At 35.8% G+C, this 23222-nt stretch overlaps 3 protein-coding genes across 3 annotated transcripts; all 3 read left to right on the top strand.

Moving 5' to 3' along the window:
- The first annotated feature begins 1124 nt into the window (after positions 1-1124).
- LOC111405496 (ABC transporter B family member 20-like) lies at positions 1125-12002 on the top strand. The gene is given in 12 exon segments (XM_023034405.1): positions 1125-1871; positions 5118-5172; positions 5305-5480; positions 5582-5782; positions 7462-7721; positions 7801-8111; positions 8206-8426; positions 8519-8859; positions 9055-9848; positions 10018-10259; positions 10453-10975; positions 10978-12002. Coding segments are annotated over 12 exon segments (3900 nt in total). The 5' UTR covers positions 1125-1493; the 3' UTR covers positions 11376-12002.
- Positions 12003-12705: 703 nt separating this feature from the next.
- On the top strand, positions 12706-15240 carry LOC111406526 (phospholipase A1-IIgamma-like). The gene is made up of 4 exons (XM_023035937.1): positions 12706-12768; positions 13651-13721; positions 14198-14312; positions 14761-15240. Exons 1-4 carry the CDS (start codon positions 12706-12708, stop codon positions 15238-15240), a joined length of 729 nt encoding a protein of 242 aa, XP_022891705.1.
- Positions 15241-17499: 2259 nt separating this feature from the next.
- LOC111406949 (mavicyanin-like) lies at positions 17500-18611 on the top strand. Its single transcript, XM_023036302.1, has 2 exons — positions 17500-17734; positions 18109-18611. The coding sequence occupies exons 1-2, from the start codon at positions 17557-17559 to the stop codon at positions 18429-18431; spliced, it is 501 nt and encodes a 166-aa protein (XP_022892070.1). The 5' UTR covers positions 17500-17556; the 3' UTR covers positions 18432-18611.
- Positions 18612-23222: the final 4611 nt, after the last annotated feature.

Below are 23222 nucleotides of genomic sequence, written 5' to 3'. Positions count from 1 at the left end.
ATTTTCAGTTGCGATTGTAAAATTATTGAGGCCCTCCATCATTGTCTAATGAAAATCAATTGCAAATCAATGTCTATCTCCTTTCACATCATATTTAGTTGTTGAAGTTTTTAGCATAAATTATAGCCAATATCCACATCATTTAGATCTCTTTCCAATCTTGCCCTTAACCATTTTTTTTAAAATGGATCCTCAAACTTCGACTAATTGTCAATTACCGCATCTTAAAATTCTATTAGTAGCCTTAAAAAAATGAATTTCTCCTTTCACTAATAAAATTTTCGAATCTGACTTCCATCTAAACTAATCATAAGCCTACAGTGTTGAAATTTTTTTCCAACAGGTAGGATTTTTTATCAAATAATTGATGGAATTTGGTTCAACTTGACATTTAAAGTCTGTTTGGGAGTGATTTTGAGAATTGATTTTTTGATCTTTAGGAAAAAAGTAGGGTCCACCTGTGAGAAAATAAATCAAATATAACAGTTGAAAAAGTGAAATAACGGTCAAAAAATCAAGTTTTTAGGGGAAAAAATCACAATGACCAATGTTTGAAGTGTTACATATTTTAGTGATTAAATGGATGAAAAATAATCATTGATGGCCAACTTAAAATTTTACACAAACTTCATTGACCATTAGTGAAATTAACAATACAGATATTGACGCCCCCGGGGCATATCTTAGTGGTGCAAAAGACAAGAGTGTGGTATACTCAATCTTGCTGGTAGCCGTAGTGTGAAGGTTCGATTTCTTAAATATGGATTGAGATTCTTTGTGGGTATCAGCATTCAGGCAATTCTTATTTTTTGACCTGTTGTAGCACATTTCGAGATTAACTTCTCTCCCGATACTCCAGAAATAAAGCGATGGAAATCCTTAAGATTGGGGCTCAACCATTAACAATACAGACACTAAGAAAAGGCAAAGGCCTTGATAAAATGGTGGCAGATAATTTGGCCTGGCACAGACGCAAAAAGCATAAGACGCGCGAAGCGTCGTCGTTTGACTTCCCATAGTTCCATGCTCTTGTTCCATTGACAATGAACCAAGAATCAACCAATGATTGAATAACACCTGTCATCTACTCCTGCGTAAATATACGGTAAACTCCCTGAGATATTCACAACTGTACCACCATCGCCTTTCCTTGAATAATAATAACAATGCCAACCAAACGCTTCCTTCAACCCTGGACGACTATTCTCTCCGAGACGTCGTCGTTTTACTGGCCTTCCGAGTTCTGGCATGTTTCCGTTATTGAGTCAACCCAATTCTTAATCCGCCTTCTTTGACTGAGTCAAGCCTCCGAGTCACCCAACTTGACCCCTCAATTCATTTCTTCTCTCTTCACAATTGCAATCTTGAGTATTGCTCTAATTGAAAAGTTCCAACCCCACTAATCAATCTAGAATTCATCTGATCTAAGTTGAGCATCTTTCTGTTTTCTAGGGTTTTCTACAGTGGTTTTGGGACTGAGGTTTTAAGTACAGATGATGATATCAAGGGGGCTATTTGGGTGGTCGCCGCCGCACATACAGCCTTTGACGCCGGTGTCGGAGGTGTCTGAGCCACCGGAATCTCCGTCACCGTACCTGGACGCGAGCGCTGTGGATGCCATGCCGGTCGAGGTGGAGGACGAGATCGATGCCGAGGCAGATGAGATCGAGCCGCCACCAGGCGCTGTACCCTTCTCCCAACTGTTTGTCTGTGCTGACCGGCTCGACTGGGGTCTGATGGTAGTTGGATCTCTTGCTGCCGCCGCCCATGGCACTGCCCTCGTTGTTTACTTGCATTATTTCGCCAAAATCATTCAGCTTCTTCGCCATGACTCCGACCCACCTGACAAGCTCTTTGACGAGTTCACTGAGGTATTCATAATACTTTTAGCATATTTCTATTTTCATAAAACCCAAGCTTTAGCTTTCAGTTTGTAGTTACATTGATGGTGTTTGTGGTAATTGAGTAGAATTGCCGAGTTTAGAGTAAACTGTTTCATTCAATAGAGCAGAATGCTTGTATCTTGCTCTATATGGAAACATATTCGTATGTATGCCGGGGTGAATTCGTCGATATAAATAAATTCACTTCTTAACTGCGACTATCTAACTAGCTTACTTTGATTATCAGTATGTCTAGGCAAGATTTTAAAACTTGCTACTGCTGGAAGCTGGGTGGCAATTGGACTTCTTTATTTACCAAATCAAGATTGTTTCATTACTTTTTAAATAAATATAACTTCTGAAATTCTGATAACGTGTTCATTTCATTTTATTTAACTAAAAAGGGAAGTTTAAGTTGTTACTGAGGAGACTTCTCTAAGGAAACATGAACTTTCATCAGTAAAGGTTATTATTATTATTTTTCTCTCTCCACATGGAGCTGGAGGCATTTAGGTTATTATAAAGGTTATTTAACAAGTTTATTTGTCTTATTTATTATAGTTCTTCTTCCTTTGGGTTTATCTGGGTTCAAAGGTATTGGATAACAGTTGCTTTTGTAGTGACTGCAAGTTTGGATTGTGCAAATAGTCAAAATGCTTCTGGAATAGTGTTTGAGGTTTATTAGGGGGTCGAAAGTTTATTGCACGTGTTGCTTATTAAGTTATCGATATGACTAGTTGTTCAGTATTACTTGGTACAAATGTTAGCTGGCCAGTGATGAGATTTTACCTTTTCTGTATATATGGAAAAGATGTAATGGATGATTTGGAGATTCTATGTGTCATTTAGCTGTAAGCCAATTAATATCGTAATACGTGGCTATGTGATACTGTGATAGTAGAACTACAATAAATATTATAATTTTTTATTGCAAGTCAATGTGTTTGTGCACTTTTAGGTCCTGGCCTTTTTAACTAATTGGGTGTGAAACAAGCTTTCCAGAGGATAGTTATTAGGCAGGATTGTCATTCAACATGCCAATTAGGTAAGAAGGGATATATATGATGGTGCTGCTATGTACTACTAAAAGGTGACAAATTGATGTGTATGACCGAAAATTTGTAGCTGTAGACCCCCAAGTTTTTCCAATGTGTCCTCAAATAATTTTTTTAGGCCTTAATTTCGCCAACTTTCAATTTTGGTTCAAGTTGGTCCATCCTAAATGAAAACTATCACTTTTTTTTATTATTAATCAACCTCTCATGGAATCTTTTTTAGAAGATTATTTTCATCAACTTATCTCCATCTCACTAAAAGCTAATTTAAAAAGTAAAGAAAACAAAAAAACAAAACCAAAAAAAAGGAAGAAGAAAAGAAAATAGAAAAACCTGTCCCCCATCTCCATATTCATCCTGCCATCCACAACATCCCCATTGCCTCCACCATAACCGTCTGTGCCGCCCCCAAGCCATTCCCAAACCCACTCTGTGTTTGCTGTTTCTGGATATATTTGATTTGCCATAAATCTTGGGCGTGTAGCCTGGAAAACAGCATAACAGCATGAAAGAAAATGATTTCTTAAAGGCTTTTTGACAATAATTTCTTTTCAGAAGCAATCTATATAGTGCCAATGATAAGCCCTCTACAGCTAAAATCCTCTGGTTCCTTTTTTCTTTTTATATGGTTATGGTTCATGGTTCAAAATTTGAAAACCAAATCAGTTCTTGCTAACTCTTCACTGTGAGTAATGTAATTAGGAGACTTGGCAGATTGTGCAATCAAAATGGATTCTCCATTTAGACCTTTGGTCAGTGGCTTATTGCTTGTTTGGGGTGGGGCAGGGGGGTTTCGGAGAGGAAAGCTGCTGACAAAGGCAGGGGAGGGGGAATTGGAATGGTGGGCTTGTGTTCGATATTTTTCTTTTTTAGTTTCTTTTGTTTTCTTCCTTATCTTTCTCTCTTTTATTTATTGGTTTCGAACATGGTTGATTTAAATAACCCCATGAGAAAGATGACATGCAAGTCATGTGATTAGGTGATGGTTTCCATCTGTTGGGGATTGGCTTGCACTGAAATTGAATGTTTGGGGTCAAAAACAAAATTGATTGAGGGTCCATGTGCATTATTTGGCATAGTCTGGGGACTCTGGCTGCAAATTTCTCTGAATTAATATCATGTTATACTTTAACGTTCTTGTCTTAGGTTGTAATCAATTTTTATTATATATATCGATGTATTAGATTTTTACCAGTGGTGGGGTGGTGTTCTGTTGCTACCTTCAGTAATATATTGGCAAATACACTGTACTGGAAATAAGAACCCACCTGATAAATTAAAGGGAGCTTCAAGTAGCATTTCCTTTATTATTTGCTCAAAATATTCATGATTGGTGTAAGATCAAGTTAGACTTTGTGATGTATCGCTCAATTTCAGTCCTGTTGCACTTCAGTTATGATCGAGCTTTCCTACATTGACTGTCATTTAGAGAAGGGCAAGGGAACTTCAATTGGCTAATTTGTTATCAAACTAGAGTTTTCCAAAATTTGGTTGAATAGATCGTGTGATTAGTTGTTTCACTTACCAAGAAAAAGTAAGGCAAGGTGATTGTTTATTACTTAGAAGTCAGCACCACATATAAATTATAGAAGTTTGTGATTAGATATGGAAGCAAGAGGATGATAAGTAGGTAATATCTTGCCTCACCCTCTAAATTAGTAATGCAATTTTTAAATAATCTCTTGGTGCTATCATGACACTATCATTTCTTCTCTTTTATGTACACTGTATTATTAAAAAGGAATCTCTTAGGCGTTAAAGTGTGCTTTCATATGACCATTAACATTGTTTACAACTGGTTTGCCCAGATTAATAGTCACATTTTTTCTTCTCTTCGTGCCCCTTCTGGTATCCTTAAACTGTGTAATTGATTTACGAAGAACTGTGCAAACCAATAGTTCTTTCATACCCCCCTTTCGGTAGCTTTAAACTGCACGATTGAGATAGAAGAACCTTACAAACCAATTATTTACAAAGAGAAAAGAAACTGTTGATATTAGTTTGCAAACCATTTGTTTACATAGATATGCCATAAACATTGTTTACGAAGAACAGTACAGGATAAATCTGCTCTTAGCGAAAAACTGATGAATTTTTCATTTACATAGATATGAAATTTTGTAAGGATGTTCCAGTCCCATATGTGTTGCCAGCTAATGCTACTTTGGGAATTTTGCAGCTTGCTTTAACAATTGTTTACATTGCCGTGGGAGTTTTTGTTGCTGGTTGGATTGGTAAGCCTGGTGTTTAATTGTTAAAGGCTGCTATGCCATTATTATTCCTGATATGCTTCTGTCTTCCTGTGCTGCCATTGACTACGTCAACGTTTTGATATTTCATTTCTCATATTATCTTTTACATAATAGAGGTATCATGCTGGATTCTTACTGGAGAAAGGCAGACTGCAGTGATCAGGTCAAGATATGTACAAGTACTACTTAATCAAGACATGAGCTTTTTTGATACTTATGGCAACAATGGAGACATTGTGAGCCAAGTGCTGAGTGATGTGCTGCTCATTCAATCCGCTCTTAGTGAAAAAGTATGTTCAGTTTCGTTATTTCTGCTCATGAACTTCTTTTTAGCTTGCTTTTTATTTTACTATATTAGTATGATATCAATAAATGTATTCTGATGTGACAGGTTGGTAACTATATTCATAATATGGCTACTTTCATCAGTGGTCTGGTGATTGGATTTGTCAACTGTTGGCAGATTGCCCTTATAACTTTAGCTACAGGTCCATTCATTGTTGCTGCAGGAGGAATATCAAATATATTTCTGCATAGACTTGCGGAGAATATCCAAGATGCATATGCTGAAGCAGCAAGTATTGCAGAGCAGGTCGAATCATCTGCCTTTCCTCTATCTCTAAAAATTTCCCTGCAAAATTGACATCTGCTGGAACATTTAGTTATATCTTTGAAGTCTTGTGAGATCATACTAAGAACGTGTTTGGCTGTGTTTAGAAGCAAGGGAAACTTAGTTCTGAGTTACTTATTTTGCCAAACATGTCTTTCAAAGTGACTCATTTCACTTACCTTTGAGGAAAATAATCTTTAAGCACAGCCAGACATGTTCTGCAGATAAACTTCGAATTTAAAATATCGCAACAAAAACAAGCCTGTTCCTTCTATGCTCTGTGTGTATCTCTGTTATTTAAGACCCTTATTACTTTAGTTAGTTATTTGTTGTTATAAATGGAAGTAGTGACCACCTAATTTGCACTAGTAATCTGATACGTACCTGCCTAATTTGCTCCTGTTTGCCCCCCTTTCTCTTTCAAAATTTTTCTCTCCTATTTTCAATCACACAATCTCCCATAAAATAATATTACATGTAAATCAAAAAAAAAAAAAAAAATCTTCTTTTTCAACCACACATTCTCCAAAAAAAAAAAAATTGCCAAATGGGGGTGGGCTTTATAAGGAAGTTCTAGTGAGAGGTCATTTTACTTTATTTATTTATATTCTGCAAATGTATTTGCTGTTGTCTAAACAGTACTGTGAATTATTGCGTACAAGATATTCATTTAATAGTTCCTTTCTGGAGTATAAATCATTTAGATTTTAACCTATTTGCTTTTCCCTCCCCAGAAAAGAGTTTTACGCAATTATACATCCTCCAGCCATAGCCATCCAACAGAAGGGTGGTTTAAAAGGGTAGGAAAGAGACGAAACATTGTGCTAATAAGAGAGATCTTTAATGAATTTATATATGAGTTTCACTATAAATTTATAAACGTCGATGAAAGTGGTAAAAAGCTGCAGATTTTGAACAATCTTAAGACCCACGGGGAACTGAAGCGCCTGGAACTGCTTGTCATGGTCTATGCATATTCTTCTGAAGAAAGTAGAGGATGGAAAGAGAAGAAATAACACTTTACAAGTACAGGAGATCTTTAATGAATTTATAGTAGTCCATTGCTACTTTTTCAAACTCAGATTTGGCATCTGGCATCCTTGTTTTTCATCTCCAAACACCACCTATGCCTAGGTGGGGGTTTGGTATACCCCTACTTGTGGATTGCACTTGAAATTCAGTAACACTGGGAATGGGACATGACTTATCTCCAAAATTACGTGATGAGTGACTGAGAATAAAAAGCATAAATATGGAACGCACATAATCTCTTTAGCATCCTTAACCCCACTTCTGCAGGGGCTTCATTTTTTAGAACTCTGCTCTTATTTTGGACACAGAGACCAATTACATTTACATCATTACGGGTTTATGCTGTACACATAGGACAATCAACATCCACTTGTATTGCATGCAAAAATACCAAGGTACACAGAAGAAAGATGCAATAATTCTATCAAATATCTATTTAGTTTTGTGTTAAGCTCATAAAATTTGAACTTTCTACAAAATTTGGAGAAGGTTTCCTATGCTTTGCTAGCATAGTGACCTGGAAAACAACCATCTTTGACTTTATTGTTCTTAGCCACGGTTTCTTGGTTTCTTGAGATGTTCATATGCAACCATTTCTTTCTTATTTTTTACTTTTTCTCATTCTGCAGGCAGTGTCTTATATTAGAACGTTATATGCATTTACGAACGAGACATTGGCAAAATATTCTTATGCAACTTCACTTCAAGCTACTCTGAGATATGGTATATTAATAAGTCTCGTGCAAGGACTTGGACTCGGTTTCACTTATGGGCTTGCAATCTGTTCTTGTGCCTTACAACTTTGGGTTGGAAGGTTCCTAGTTATACATGGAAAAGCTCATGGGGGAGAAATTGTAACAGCACTATTCGCTGTTATTTTGAGTGGCCTGTAAGTAACTCATCCTCTCTTCTAATTATTGCATCTCTACTCTGCAATTTTACTTATTTATTGCATTTGTGTTTGATAGTGGGCTGAATCAAGCAGCAACAAATTTCTATTCTTTTGAGCAAGGGAGAATTGCTGCTTATAGACTGTTTGAGATGATAAGTCGTTCATCCTCCACTGCCAATCATGATGGTGTCACCCTTGGTTTCGTACAAGGAAACATAGAGTTTCGAAATGTTTATTTCAGCTATCTCTCCCGTCCTGAGATTCCTATATTGAGTGGGTTTTACCTCACTGTACCAGCTAAAAAGGCTGTCGCACTTGTTGGCAGAAATGGCTCTGGTAAAAGTAGTATTATACCGCTTATGGAACGGTTTTATGATCCGACATTAGGTATTATTAGCACAAAAGTTTCAAATCACATTTTGGGGATCAATTTATTCAAGTATCTCCCTAAATGTCTCGAATCCTTCTCTCTTTCTTGCAGGTGAAGTTCTTTTGGATGGTGAAAATATAAAAAATCTGAAGCTGGAGTGGCTAAGAAGCCAAATTGGTTTAGTCACCCAGGAACCTGCTTTATTAAGTTTGAGTGTCAAAGAAAACATTGCTTATGGACGAAATGCTTCTTTAGACCAAATTGAAGAAGCTGCAAAAATTGCACATGCACATACATTTATCAGTTCGCTGGATAATGGATATAATACTCAGGTTTATTTGCATAAATTACTATATCTGTTCTTGGGTTCTGGTTTATCTGTTCAAGTTTCGTTGCATTATATCAACTAAGCCTTGATTTTCAGATTGGTAGGGCCGGTTTAGCAATGACGGAGGAGCAGAAAATTAAACTTTCTGTTGCTAGAGCTGTGCTTTCTAATCCATCTATCCTACTGCTAGATGAGGTTACTGGTGGACTTGATTTTGAAGCTGAACGAGCTGTTCAGGAGACGCTGGATCTTCTCATGTTAGGCAGATCAACAATAATAATTGCTAGACGGCTTAGTCTGATTAAGAATGCTGATTACATTGCTGTAATGGAAGAAGGCCAACTCGTTGAAATGGGGACACATGATGAACTAATAAACTTGGATGGCCTTTATGCTGAGCTTCTCAAAAATGAAGAAGCTGCAAAACTTCCACGGAGGTACTGTAGAGGAGCTATATAATTCCTGTTTTGGAACATCATGATATATTGTTTGTGAATGATTCTTTGTTCAGAAATGAGTTGATATCTTGTCAGATCATATTTTTGTTTTGAACCCTTCCATGTGATAATCATTTTTGTGCTAATGCTGATAATTAACTTATCATACTGACATGGCTTCATTATCTTCATCAGGATGCCAGTGAGGAACTACAAGGATACTGCTACTTTCCAGATTGAAAAAGATTCTTCCGCAAGTCACAGCTTCCAAGAGCCATCATCTCCTAAAATGGCCAAGTCACCATCTCTTCAGAGGGTATCCGGCTTCCATGTGTTTAGGCCAGCTGATGTTACATTTGACTCACAAACATCTCCAAGGGTTCAGAGCCCTCCGTCAGAACAAATAATTGAAAATGGTGTTTCCTTGGATTCAACAGATAAAGAACCATCTATCAAAAGGCAGGATAGTTTTGAAATGAGACTTCCAGAGCTACCCAAGATTGATGTTCACCCTTCACATCAACAAATGAACAATGCGTCAGATCCTGAATCTCCTGTCTCACCACTTTTGACATCTGATCCAAAAAATGAACGTTCTCATTCTCAAACATTCAGTCGACCCCTTGGTCAATTTGATGATGTGCCAATGAGAGCAAAAGAAACCAAGGACAAACATCCTCGAGGAGAGCCATCCTTTTGGAGGCTTGTAGAGCTTAGCCTTGCAGAGTGGCTTTATGCTGTTTTGGGAAGCACTGGTGCAGCAATTTTTGGCTCTTTTAATCCCGTGCTCGCTTATGTTATCTCACTCATAGTAACAGCATATTATAGAACTGATGAAAAACATCACTTACGCCAAGAAGTAGACAGGTGGTGCTTAATCATTGCTGGCATGGGAATTGTAACAGTCATTGCCAACTTTTTGCAGCACTTCTATTTTGGCATAATGGGGGAAAAAATGACCGAACGTGTTCGGAGAATGATGTTTTCAGGTACCTGATTACATACCTATAGTAATTTTATTCTTTGCTGGTTTGACTCATAATTGTAACTATTATTTTTATCTTGAATAAGCTGTCCTTTTGACATTGTAAGCATGTTATGTGAATAATGAATTTAATCTGATGAATGCTCTGATTTTCTGACTGCTTTCTTCGACAGCAATGCTTCGCAATGAAGTTGGATGGTTTGACGATGAAGAGAATAGTGCTGATAACTTGTCCATGCGCTTGGCAAATGATGCTACTTTTGTTAGAGCTGCTTTTAGCAACCGGCTATCCATATTTATACAAGACACTGCAGCTGTTATGGTGGCTGTTCTCATTGGGATGTTACTGCAGTGGCGGTTGGCACTTGTGGCCTTGGCTACTCTGCCTGTTCTTACTGTTTCTGCAATAGCCCAGGTATGTAGTTTGCTATGTGTATTTTTTTATCACCTCAGGAACAATCGTAACGGAACTGATATGTGATGATGTGTTACTAGCTCTCCCCTTCTCAAATATTGTTTTCCTCCTACATTAACTGATAACAATTTAAGAATAACGCTAAATCATTTTAACCCCCAAACTTCACAGTATGTTGAACTAAATTGTGCAGAAATTGTGGCTTGCTGGATTTTCAAAGGGCATTCAGGAGATGCATAGGAAGGCCTCTTTGGTCCTTGAGGATGCAGTTAGAAATATTTATACTGTTGTAGCATTTTGTGCCGGTAACAAGGTAATGGAGCTCTACAGGTTGCAGCTTCGACAAATATTCAAGAAAAGCTTTCTCCATGGACTTGCAATTGGCTTTGCATTTGGCTTTTCCCAGTTTCTTCTTTTTGCTTGCAATGCTCTTCTGCTTTGGTATACTGCCCTTTCTGTCAAAAATGGGTATATGAATTTGGCTACAGCTCTGAAGGAATACATGGTTTTCTCTTTTGCTACATTCGCACTGGTTGAGCCTTTTGGTTTAGCACCATATATTCTCAAGAGAAGAAAATCTTTGACGTCAGTTTTTGAAATAATTGATCGAGTGCCTAAGATTGACCCAGATGATAATTCAGCCTTGAAACCTCCCAATGTTTATGGAAGCATTGAGTTAAAAAATGTTGATTTTTCTTATCCAACTCGGCCAGAAATCATCATTTTATTAGCAGTTTGCCTCATGGTTACGACACACATGTCGGAATGAGGGGCGTAGATCTGACTCCAGGACAGAAGCAAAGAATTGCAATTGCCAGAGTGGTTTTGAAAAATGCACCAATTTTATTATTGGATGAAGCCAGCTCGTCCATCGAATCCGAGTCAAGCCGGGTGGTGCAGGAAGCCCTTGACACTCTAGTAATGGGGAACAAAACAACGATTCTAATTGCACACCGTGCTGCTATGATGAGGCATGTAGACAATATTGTTGTACTTAATGGTGGGCGAATTGTGGAGGAAGGTACTCATGATACATTAATGGGCAAGAGTAGTTTGTATGCCCGACTGATGCAACCGCAATTTGGGAAGGGCTTACGTCAGCATAGACTTGTTTAGGTGGTGTCTAGTGGATCTCTAGTGGTTGCAACGTGGCTCTCGTCTGGCCCTTGAGAATGTGCCCATCATTTTTGGGATGAAATTCCGAATTTGTGGGTACTGACTGAATAAGATGAACAAACATGGACAAGGGGTAGGTATCTGTACTTACCTTGCTGTGCTGGTGGCAGCAATGCTCGTTGACTGATAACTCTGGGTTGGTGCATTTTATCGTCAATTGAAGTGTAGGGTTTGTAGAGTTTGATTAACCATTATCGGGGTAGGCCTTTGGGAGGATTGGATGCATATTCTTTTGGAGGCAGGCAGAATTAGTTTAGAACTTTGCCCTGTTTCTCCATTATATATTGATTTGTTAATTGTAGAGTTGGATGAACCAGTGATAGTGTTCAATTAGGTGGAGGTTCAAACTATATTCCTTTTGTTTCATTTTTGGGTGGTGTGTTTGCGTGTGGTCAGTCGGCCTTTTTTTTCCTTTACGTACCTTCAGGCTTTATTCTTCCCTTTAGCTGCCGCCTTCACCAATGTTTCATCCTTGCGGGAAAATGTAAAAAAACCTGAAAATGAAGGCCGTCGATGTAACTTTTTGTATATAATGAGTTCAAAAGATGTTAGCTATTCTTTGCCTCATTTGATGCTGTCACCATGGATTCACTTTTAATCAGTGTGTAAGTAGTAGAGCTTCTAATTACTCTTGCAAGTTGTATTATGTAGCTTTTGCTGATCATGGTGTGTTTTTCCCCTGCAAAATATTGCAATAACAATAGTCATTCGAGTTTTCCATGTTGTACAGGGTGGGATTTGTAGTCGGTCTCCATTTGGTTGACCCCATAGTTGTCCTTTTGGCTGTTTCCCCATTAAATTTGACACGTGTACATTAGCTCTGTTAGCAAATGGGAAGAGGCTAACATGGTATAGTGAACAAGGGAGATGACATTTATAATCTAGTCCTCCCTGGTCTCTAACAAGAGATGGTATATCGCGGTTTTAAAATTTTAGCATGGTGACAGCTAAATGAGGATAGTAAATCTCAACCTCTCGATGTGGCTAAGCCCTAATATCAATATCAAATCACAAAATATTACTAGTTCAATAGGACCATGTTACTTGTACACCGGGGTTGACACCCTGGTGTACCGACCCCCTCACAATAGGAGGTTCACTATTTTTTAATTTATCGTGGGCTCCCTTTTGTTGTGAGGGATCTGTACATCGGGGTGTCAATCTCGATATGCAAGTATCAAAATCCAGCTTAGTATGATGTTGCATTCTCATTACAACTTTTGGACCCCTCGACATTGACGTGAGGCGATACATTATTCACTACGGAAAAATGGCTCAAGCAACTTACGACACTCAACTCTGCAGAACAATCAATATATGGAGGGAGCAGCAGGTATGCAAAGAGGAATCTATTATAGTATGACCTCCATTAAACAAAATAAGTCAATTTTCTTACACTACGGCAAAATTATAGTGAGTTATCAACCTGGTTGTGTTAAAAGGGTAATATATTTCGCACCCATTTGGTACAAATTTTGATCGAACCTATATTTGCTCAATAGATACAATCGGCTTATTCTTCTACAAATAAATCCATTTTCTTACACTCAAATCATATATAATAAAAACTTGACGAGTATATACATATGCACAACATAAATAACATACATTTAGTGTGTTAACAAACACAAAGATTCCTTGTAGCTGTCTTGTTATTCTTAATTTAGGACTCTTTAATTTTAATGAACTCAAAAGTCAAACCTGCAAGTATAAATACATTTCAAGGGATATATAGAAGATTCTTAATCAGACAGTTGTTTAATTTAATATTTTTAAAAGAAGATGCAAGGTATATCACGTCGATGGAGGTTCCCTAATGGCCAGGAAAACTGGAAGAACCTGTTGGACCCTCTCGACATTGATATGAGGCGATACATTATTCACCATGACGAAATGGCTCAAGCAACCTACGACACTTTCAAATCCAAAAAACTATCTAGGTATTGTGAAATCATTTAACCCATGTTTGGCCCCCATTTCTTTCCAAATTCATTTTCAACCATACATTTTATGGGATCCACAATTTTTACGATAATATACTAAAAATTTGTTTTTTAGCTAAACCAAATAGAGGTTTATTAAGGTTACGTCTCACGTAATGATACGAACACGGTGTATTCAAGAATATTTTCATTTTTTCGTTAAAGGTCTAACGGATGAATGACTTTCACAAGTGACTGGTAGTGTTGTTTGAATGTCCTCGTCTCTTCAACAGTTATGCAGGGAGCACCAAATATTCGAGGAGGAACCTATTAGCCAGGGTAGGATTAAGGGTAATCCTTTCGAGTACGAAATCGTTAAAAAACAATAAATAAATAAGATAATATATATACATACGAAAATAATCTTCTAAGCACCGATACTTAGCTTATGTTAAGCACCGGTGCTTGATGACATGACATACCGTTTAATTGGTGAATCATTAAATACATGGGACCTACCATTAATTTATTCATCAATTAAATATTGTGTCATGTCACCGGTGCTATATATATACACACACACACAACATCTAGCATCAGTGTACCAAATGCATTTATAAAGAAGCCCTTAGCAAGTGGACCTTGGTGCAAAGAATCAAATTGGATGGGGTATGTAGCAGGGACGGATTCAATCAGGATTGGATCCAAGACCGGGCTATAAAATTTCAAACCGGGATGCTACGTGGAAAAAAAAATTTTACACATAAAAAACTGGTTTTTTACGAAAAAAATAAAAAATACCTTTAAAAAATTTTTTATTGGGCCTTTGCCCGGAAGAAGGGATATTTTGATTGCATGGAGAGGAACAGTTCAAGCAATAGAATGGGTGAAAGATTTTGATTTCCCACTCGTACCAGCAACTAAGATTCTTGGAAAATTAACTGGCGATGCTAAAGTAAACAGCGGTATGCTTTCTATTTATACTTCGAATGATACACAATCGAGATACAACAAAACAAGTGCACAAGACATATATTATAGATTTGGAAAACACTAATATTTTAGGTATGCAGTCATTGAGTACTCTAAGCTGTTGACAGAGAAGAATTTGTATCAACTCGATCTTTACTAGGCATCTAGGTGAACCTGCGGGGAAAATGAAATAAAAAATTGAAAAACTATTTATTTGCGAGGTGACAAAAGTACCTGGGTCTGGCCAAAATGACTACAGGATCATCGGTCTACTCTACCTCAAAACGATCCACGGAGTTGACCTGACACACAAGTGGATTCGACCTCTATATTTTTTGGGAATTTTCTTGAAGTCAAAAAATTAGTTTATATGTAAGGTTACATAAGCAATCAAAGGTAAATTCCGTTGATAATTGAGTTTAAATGGCCAGGTTTTATCGGAGGTAAGGCGACAAGTTGAAAGATTCAAGAACAAAGAAATTAGCATAACCGTAACAGGCCTCAGTTTAGGTGCAGCAGACATTGTAGCCAATGGTTACAACAGGCCAAGTGAGAAACCAAAAAATCCTTGTCCTGTGACAGCATTCAAATTTGGCAGTCCACAAGTCGGGGACTTGAATTTTAAGGAAATTCTACTGTCTGTGAAAAAACTTCATATACTACTAAGTGTTCGTAACAAAGCCGATCTTGTTCCTCACTATCCACCAGTTGGGTACACTAGAATCGGAATCGAGCTACTAGTCGATAGCACAATCTCCCCTTTTCTAAAGTACCCTGGTGACATTACTTGGCATATTTTAGAGCCTGCTTATTTGCATTCAGTAGCAGGAACAAAAGGGAGTGAAGGAGGGTTTCACTTAGAAGTTAAAAGGAACGTTTGCTCTTATAAACAAGGGTTCGAATGCTCTTAAGGTTCATTATTCAGTACCCACTTTTTGGTGGTGTCAAACTGGGGGTGGAGCCAGAAAAACATATTAGTGTGGGCCGAAATTTAATTTTTTTTTTCAATAATTTCGTACCTTAAAAGATGTTCTATGTCACACGAGATTTAGTTGAAAAAGGTTAAACTCAAAACGCTCGTGACAAAGTGTGTCGGAATATATTTTTAGACACTCATTACAAAGTTTTAACAAATATATTTTTAACTAATAAAATTAAATACATAGCATATTACTTATTTTGATAATAACATCCATTTCATGTTCGAAATAAATAAAATTTTAACTCACAAGTATAAATAAGTAATATATGAAGAAATACATTAGAAAAAATTTAATTACTTTTAAGTTTAATCAAACATGTGGCATCTCATATTGTTGAAATAAGTCATTTATATTTACTTTAATCAATAAAAGTTATTTGTTATATAATAAACTAATTTGATATAAGTGAACTATTTAAACTTAGTTAAATATGAATGAAATAAAATACCTAATTTGATAACAAGTTATTTGTGTATCATGAATGTGAATAAAATAAATATGCAATTGTTGTAGAGTCTTAAATTAAATTTGAATAATCAAAGCTAAACTTAATTTTTGAGTTGCCTAATTTCTTATTCTTTTCTATTCCATCATGAATTTAGGCTAAAATTTCCAATTTTTAGAAGTCAATATTTGCTTTTGGCTGGTGCCCAACCCTCCTCTCCATCCGCCTCTGGTGTCAAAGGAATAAGGGTATGGTTCGAGAGAACAACGGCCATTAGAAATTACATGACCATGAAAACGACGATAGTTCTGGTGTTTGTCCTTGCATGTAAACGTTAAACGCGATTATCGAGTTGTTTCTCTTATAATTATTGGAGCCGACATATGACTCGAAGAATTGAAAGAGAAAATTGCTACATTACCGACTATTGGTCTAACATTCATGATCGGCTAAAGCCACAACTCATGTTCACTATTATTATCAAGGCGAATCGTGTCATTATGATAATTAATAAACTTTAAAGTACAATAAAAAATGTAATAGTTATACAAGCATATTCTTAACATTTGTAACCTTAAATAAATTTTGTACTGCGTTTAGGTAATTAATAATTTTATTTGGAAAATATTAACAATAATTTGTATTATCATAAGCATTAATTAATCTTTTCAACATTTTTATGAAAATATTTGCTTTACATACATGACATCTTGAGTGTTTAATATGTGGCTTATGTGGCAAGCAAGTTCACGGTGATTTCTACGTCTGCTCATTAAATTTAACAGTTAATTAAGAGTATTGTGTTGTAATGACCGCTTGAGCCTCATTAAATTTATAATACATTTTTCTTTTTTTTCTTTTTAACCTCACATTTTTCAACAAAATAATATTACATATAAACAGAAAAAAATACGTTCTTTTCCAATTACACATTCTCCACACAAAAATTAAAAAAAAAATTAAAAAATTAAAAAAAATTGTTATTCCAAAAATTATAACATCCAATAATGGGGGCCAAACGGGGCATATGTGTTGTCTTTGATTTTATTAAATTGAAATCAAGTGATACGATTTCTGCAAATATATATAAGTTTAATAACCTAATTACTGTTAGGGTTAAAGTCGGGTGACTTTGGGGACAATTAACTCCATTAAAAACACTTTTTCATAACATTTTATACGTTGAAAAAAATTCGTCGTTATTATTATTATTATTATTATTATTATTATTATTATTATTATTATTATTATTATTATTATTATTACTGCTGCTGCTTTTTTTGGGTTGAATGTGCAAAACTTGTTTCAAGAAACTGCATTTGAAGCCATGCGTGATAATATAAGATTTGAGATTGCTTAAAAAAAAAAAATAATAATAATATAGGTATATAAAATTTACCGCTGGCTTTTTTTTTTTTTTTTTTTTATTTCAAAGTACTATTTTTATTTATTTATTTATTTTGTTGAATATGATTAAAAAGTAAGAAAAAAAATTATGAAAACGTAAAAAAACATTTTTCTTATTGAACAAGTGGGAGAGACGTGATTCTCAAAAAATAAAAATCAAACAAAGCGTAAGATAATTGTTTCTGTATAAAAATAATCAGTAGAGTAACAGTTAATACCAAGTCAAAGATAGCCGATATTCCTAAACTGTTGCCGCTAACAAAGCCACATTCTCCACATCTTTCTCCTCGAATCTCTCTCTACACTGTATATTACAGTTTATGCGTATTGCTCTTGGCACACAAAGGTTCAGCAGATAAACGAAGCAAGAACACTCTCTTGAAGCCCCGAAAATGTCTTCCAAAATTTATATACTGTTCAACTTGTTCTTTGCCTTACACTTGGTTGCAGTGCATAGTGTCAAGTTTCACGTCGGCGGCGACGCAGGCTGGGCAGTCCCCTCGTCGAAGAATGATCAGCTATACAATGATTGGGCTTCCAAGAACAGGTTCAAGATTAATGACACCCTGTGTAAGTAGTATTTATTTCTTTGTTCCTACATGCATTTTTATAGTTCATGCTTAATTAATAATAAACTTTAAATGTATTTGATAACAAAACCTTATAAATTCAAAATCTCGACAATGGCTCTTCATAAAATACTTCTTGGGTATTAATTACGACAAATTAAGGGCATGTTTGATGTTATTTTTTTTTTTTAATTTTTTTTTTAAATAGATTTGGTAAAAGTGAGTTTTTTTTGGAGAAAATGAGTTTGAGGAAAAATAAGTTATTAAAAATCTCTCTAGCAAGAGGATAAATGTTATGTGGAAAATTTTCAAGTATATACATCTACATAAAATTCAGAATTTGCTTTCTTAATGTACTAATGAATAGAAATGCAGACTTCGAGTATACCAAGGATTCAGTGTTAGGGGTGACAGAAGAAGAATACGAGAAATGTCGATCGACTCATCCTATGTTCTTCTCCAACAATGGAAACAGTACCTATACATTGGATCATCCGGGCTTGTACTATTTTATGAGTGGTGTTGCAGGGCACTGTGAGAGGGGACTCAAGATGATTATCAAAGTTTTGGAGCCAGAAAGCCCTCCTCAGGTAGCAAACTCAACAACTGCCAGTGCTGCATATGAGTTTGCTGCTGCTACTTCTACTCCAACTATTCTTATGCTTTTTATGTCATTTTCTTGGGCCGTCTTCATGTAATACAGTACAATTGTTCTTCAGTTTTAAGGTTATTAGTGTCTCTGAAACACAATCGATTCTTCGTTTTTGGATAATTTAAACTATTAGGTTTTGATTGGTTTCTAGTTTTAATGAGATCAGTTTAGGGTTCTGTATAATTTGATTCTGTTAGGATAATGCTACCTATCACCAGTTTAGATGGTAACACTTATGCATAATTATAAATCATGTGATATTGAATTTAAACGAATCTATTATTTAATGTCATATAATTGCCATCTAGATGCTTAACACCATTGGGGTTGAATAGCATTACTCTTTATATGGAGCGACTTGTTATACATGTTTTATTGGCATGATTAAAGTCTCTCTTTAAGAATGTTCCTATGCCATAATTTTTAAAATTATGCAAGATACATGTCTTGGTATTGAATTGGTTAATTTTACAAGAAAATTTATAGTACTCTCAAGTATAGAATTAAGTATGCTTTGACGCTATTGAGTTTATATTTGAATTATCTATTCATGTTTGAGACTCAATTAAATAGTGGGTCCCCCTCTTGAATGAGTATTGAGTACATTATGTTTTATAGTACTAGAATTTTTTTTCTTTAAAATAGAGACAATAGGTGAACTATGTAATTTTCATCAGTTTTAGAGACAATAGGTGGAAATGACGGAGGTAAAATTTTGAAATAAAATTGAAGTTCAATAACCTAGGCCCCGTTTATTTTCTATTCTTTGGCCACAAAAATGAAAAATATAACTATTATTCATCACATTAAGTCCCTATATTTGACTTTCGCTCTTTTGTGTGGATCTTGTGACGGCTATATTTTTTATTCTCATTCTTATAAGAATGGGAATCAAACGGGGGCCTAATTTAAACACACTAGTTTTTAGTGAATCAAGAAGGATTTTGCTGAAAGTTCAATGGCTGCTGATGAAATTTACTGTCTTTTTGCATATATGACCGGTTACTGGAGCAACCTTAGATAGAACTCCAAATTATCGTGTCTTTTTTGTGTCCAATGGAAGTTTGTTTTAAAATTCAAATGAATGATCGTATCGGATTTTGGACGCTGCTATTCAATTCTTAGTTCTAATTCTCAATCAGTGATATTTATCTCAACTCTTGCAATTGCGACGATCGATAATTTCACTTTTATTTATTATTTTTTCCAAGACATAATAAACCTATGATTATTATGAGACGATCCTACTCCTAATCTGAATTCATGTGGCAAACACGCATTGATATGTAGAATTATCACACATGATCGCACATGCCACAAATATTATTTCTAACATTTATTGTCTGTATATTTCAATAACAGTTTTCTATTTACCGTGAGTTTTTCAACACTACAAATAAACAACTTATTGCCCTAATGGTGTGCAAACATTAAAATAATATAAATATGCATAGTAATGGAATCACAATGCAAAAATTAAGATAAAAACAAAAAGTCTTGAATTAAAAATTAAAAATTAACCAGTTTTGTCATCCATTCAACATAAAGAAATTTAACCTTGCATATTGATGTAAGAAATACATATAAAATTTTTTTTTAAAAAATCATCAACTGAATAATTAAAGTATGAAGAGAATCAAGAATCTTTCAATTTATGCCTTCAAATCCTGATCTAAGAGATGAATTCCTCGTTCTTCAATGTATTTCTCTCTATTTCTCCTCAAAGTTGGCTTGCAATCTGATGAAAATTAGGTTTGGACGAGTTCTCCTATTTTTATAATCCCCAAAAGACTCCTTACCAAAATAAAGCAAGAAAGCCCGAATTTTTTCGTGTTTAACCTTCGTGGGTGTGCCTTAGTGATTTGAAGAACCCTGTTTTTGTCTCGAGGCGCGCGCCTTAGGTTGTTTTTTGGGCCAAGTTTTCAACTTGATCCCCGAACTTTCTCCAGTGTCTTTTTTTCATCTTTCTTCTCTCTTTTCTTGTAACATTTGCCTATTCTTCATTCTAATAGAGTTCTTTCATCTCAAATTTTTATTTTTTCATTCGTGCCCAATATTTGAATTGTTGCATTTTAGTCCTCCAACTTTGTATTTGATGCAAATTAGCTCTCTTTTCTCCCTTATTCTCCTTTTTCCCGCATCTTTCATTGATTGTTACCTACAAACAATATATACATAGGACTAAGCTTTGTTTCATCCAATTTATCAACAGATACTCAATTTTAACGATCTAACTAAGTGTATAAAATACACTTATCAAACACCTCCAAACTTGAACATTTGCTTGCCCTCAAACAAACTATAGCCTAGTCCAATTTAAACTTTGGTTAGAGGGTATGCCGTTAGTCTCAAGATTAGATATTTGTATCATTACTACGGACAGTGTTCAAATTACACAATTGGAATTAACTTCTACCTATTCAATGAGAAACTTAAAGTGTAATGTGTGAATATTCATATAGCCATCACAATTTCATGACTGGTTTGGTTCCCGACCTGTCGTAGTCAAATATGTCTTTTTTCCACTCGTGAGATACACATCCCCAAACTTATGCTTTTCACTCACTTTTCCCGAGGTATGCACTTACGTTGACTTCAGTTGATTCTAATCCTCACCCTCTCTAGTTCAGATAGATTTTAGTTAGCATAGGTTAACATCTCAACGAATAAGAATTCTCCTATATTTTTTATCACTTCGGCCTTCAATACTCAATCAAGTTCATAACCCGTTGTCAAAGGTCTAAATATCTAAAACAAGAATTTGGGACTTAATCTTGGCATTAGGTGCGTCTTTTATTTCATGCACCTACTTTTTCTCCTTTTTCTGCACTCCCTCTTAAGCTTTTGAGATGATCCCAATCAAATGACTTTAAGGCACCAGGTTTTCAATTACTCTTACAGATTTAATAACCCAAGTCAAAAAAGCTTCGAAGAAAACAAAGATTTTTTTTTTTTATTTATTTTGTCAAGATTAGTCAATATCCCTAATTAAACACTTATTCTCGAAGTTGACCTCTAACTTAAAATTTTCGCCTCTTTTTTTATCCTATTGGCTCCAGATGATCCACACAGTAATTTCACACACGAAATCCTTATTAATTTCAATGTTCCCTTACACCAGTTCAATCATCTCCAAACTCTCCTAAAGGAAAATTTTTGGGTGCATGTATTTCATGATTTTCTAGGTTTACATCAGCTATGTTCACTTTCTCCTGAACCAAGTCATCAACCTATAATGCCAAACATGAATATAGAGATTAAGTTTCACATAGAATAAGTGTCAATCAACTCCAAGTATAGTTTTTCCACTATCCTTAGTTTAATACATGATTTTAGTTTACACATCATTGCCAGCAATACCATCCAGCCCGCATAAGCACACAAAAGTTTTTTAAAAAATGATTTTTTTTTAACGATAGAAACACACAACAATCATGCAAAAAACAGTAAATTACATGCAAACGATAAAGATAAAATCGCCCCCAAACTTAAATTGTGCATTGCCTTCAATGTACCAAAAAGAATAATGGAATGCAAAAGTAAAGGCAAAGAAGGAAATCGAAAACTCCCTTGATCAGTTGGATGGTGGCGACGAAGGATAAGGTACATAATCTCCGAAACCAGTAAGGGCCAAAGATGAAGGAGAGGGTGGCGGGGACATGCGTGCGAGAATCTCTCGTAATAAAGTGGACTACTGACCCATCTGGGTCTGGATGTTGTTTATCATATCAAAGTTCTAATCAATTTGTCCCTGCATGTCCCTCATCTTATCATAGGATCGATCACTTGTATGTTAAGCTCATCAATCCGTCCGGCAAATCGATCCATCCGGTCTATGACCATTCGATCCCTCTGCTTGCACTGGAAACATCCCCCGCATCAACATCATCTGATCATGTGCAACAGCGGTGCGGAAATCCATGTGACTAACTCTCAAATCCAAGGAACCAATCATCTGCTCAATCCATAACATGCCTTGGATGGTCTGAGTCGATCCAGCAAGTAGCTGTCATAGGAGCATATTGTTAACATGAGGATCTGGCTGTGGCGGCTGTTAACCTACCCCCTTTTGCTGCTGTTGTTGGCACTGCCGTCCTACAAGGGTATTTTGCCATGAATTTTCTGTCGTTTTTTGACTAATAGCAACACTACGTGGGACCAGTTGTTCCGTGGGAAGGAGTTGCACCCCAGATGATAAGCAAATGTCACAAATAAGGCTGGGAAAAATCATTTTTTGACATAGCGATGATGCAGAACCAAACTCAACAATATGATCGTGGATGAACGTTCTTAAATCTATTTTCAAATCTCGTACCAAGTGAAGAAGAAGTCCCGATTTGGCAAAGTTGAAAGTAGACATGTGAGGTAGGTTCAATATTATGGCATATAAATTTCATCAGCACCTGCACAGAACGAGTAGTTGAAAATGAAGATGCCTTTTATATACTTTACAGTGTTCAGCTACATATTTATATATACACTTTGAGGTGGGAATTAAAAAGATACAAGGAGCCTATTCTAGAATGTTCAGCTGGAGCCATTCACGTGAAATATGGTTGAGTATCTGAATCCACTACAACTAAATCTGGTGTAACAAAAAATGTACTGCAAGACTGATTAGTTTCAGTGTATTAGAGTTAATGAGATAATTAACTCTTAACACCCCCTCTCAAGCCGGATGGTACTGCTGTAACACCTAGCTTGTCTTTCAAAAAGATGAATCTGGAATGAGAAAGGCCCTTTGTTAACACATCTGCAATCTGATCTGAAGATGGCACATATCTCACTTCTAACTCCTTTCCCAGAACTTTATCTCTGACAAAATGAATGTCTAATT

Source organism: Olea europaea, chromosome 12 (genome assembly GCF_002742605.1).
Source record: "Olea europaea var. sylvestris chromosome 12, O_europaea_v1, whole genome shotgun sequence".
NCBI classification, from domain to species: Eukaryota; Viridiplantae; Streptophyta; class Magnoliopsida; order Lamiales; family Oleaceae; genus Olea; species Olea europaea.
The sequence above is the reverse complement of the archived record's forward strand: the minus strand, read 5'-3'. Positions and strand labels throughout refer to the sequence as shown.

Excerpts from the sequence above, each read along its gene's own strand:
- LOC111406526 (XM_023035937.1), top strand. The coding sequence starts at position 12,706 with ATGGCTCAAGCAACTTACGACACTCAACTCTGCAGAACAATCAATATA. Across the intron at positions 13,722-14,197 it reads ATTAAGGGTAATCCTTTCGA|GGATATTTTGATTGCATGGA; the intron begins GTACGAAATCGT and ends GCCCGGAAGAAG. Across the intron at positions 14,313-14,760 it reads AATTAACTGGCGATGCTAAA|GTTTTATCGGAGGTAAGGCG; the intron begins GTAAACAGCGGT and ends TTAAATGGCCAG.
- LOC111406949 (XM_023036302.1), top strand. The coding sequence starts at position 17,557 with ATGTCTTCCAAAATTTATATACTGTTCAACTTGTTCTTTGCCTTACAC. Across the intron at positions 17,735-18,108 it reads CAAGATTAATGACACCCTGT|ACTTCGAGTATACCAAGGAT; the intron begins GTAAGTAGTATT and ends ATAGAAATGCAG.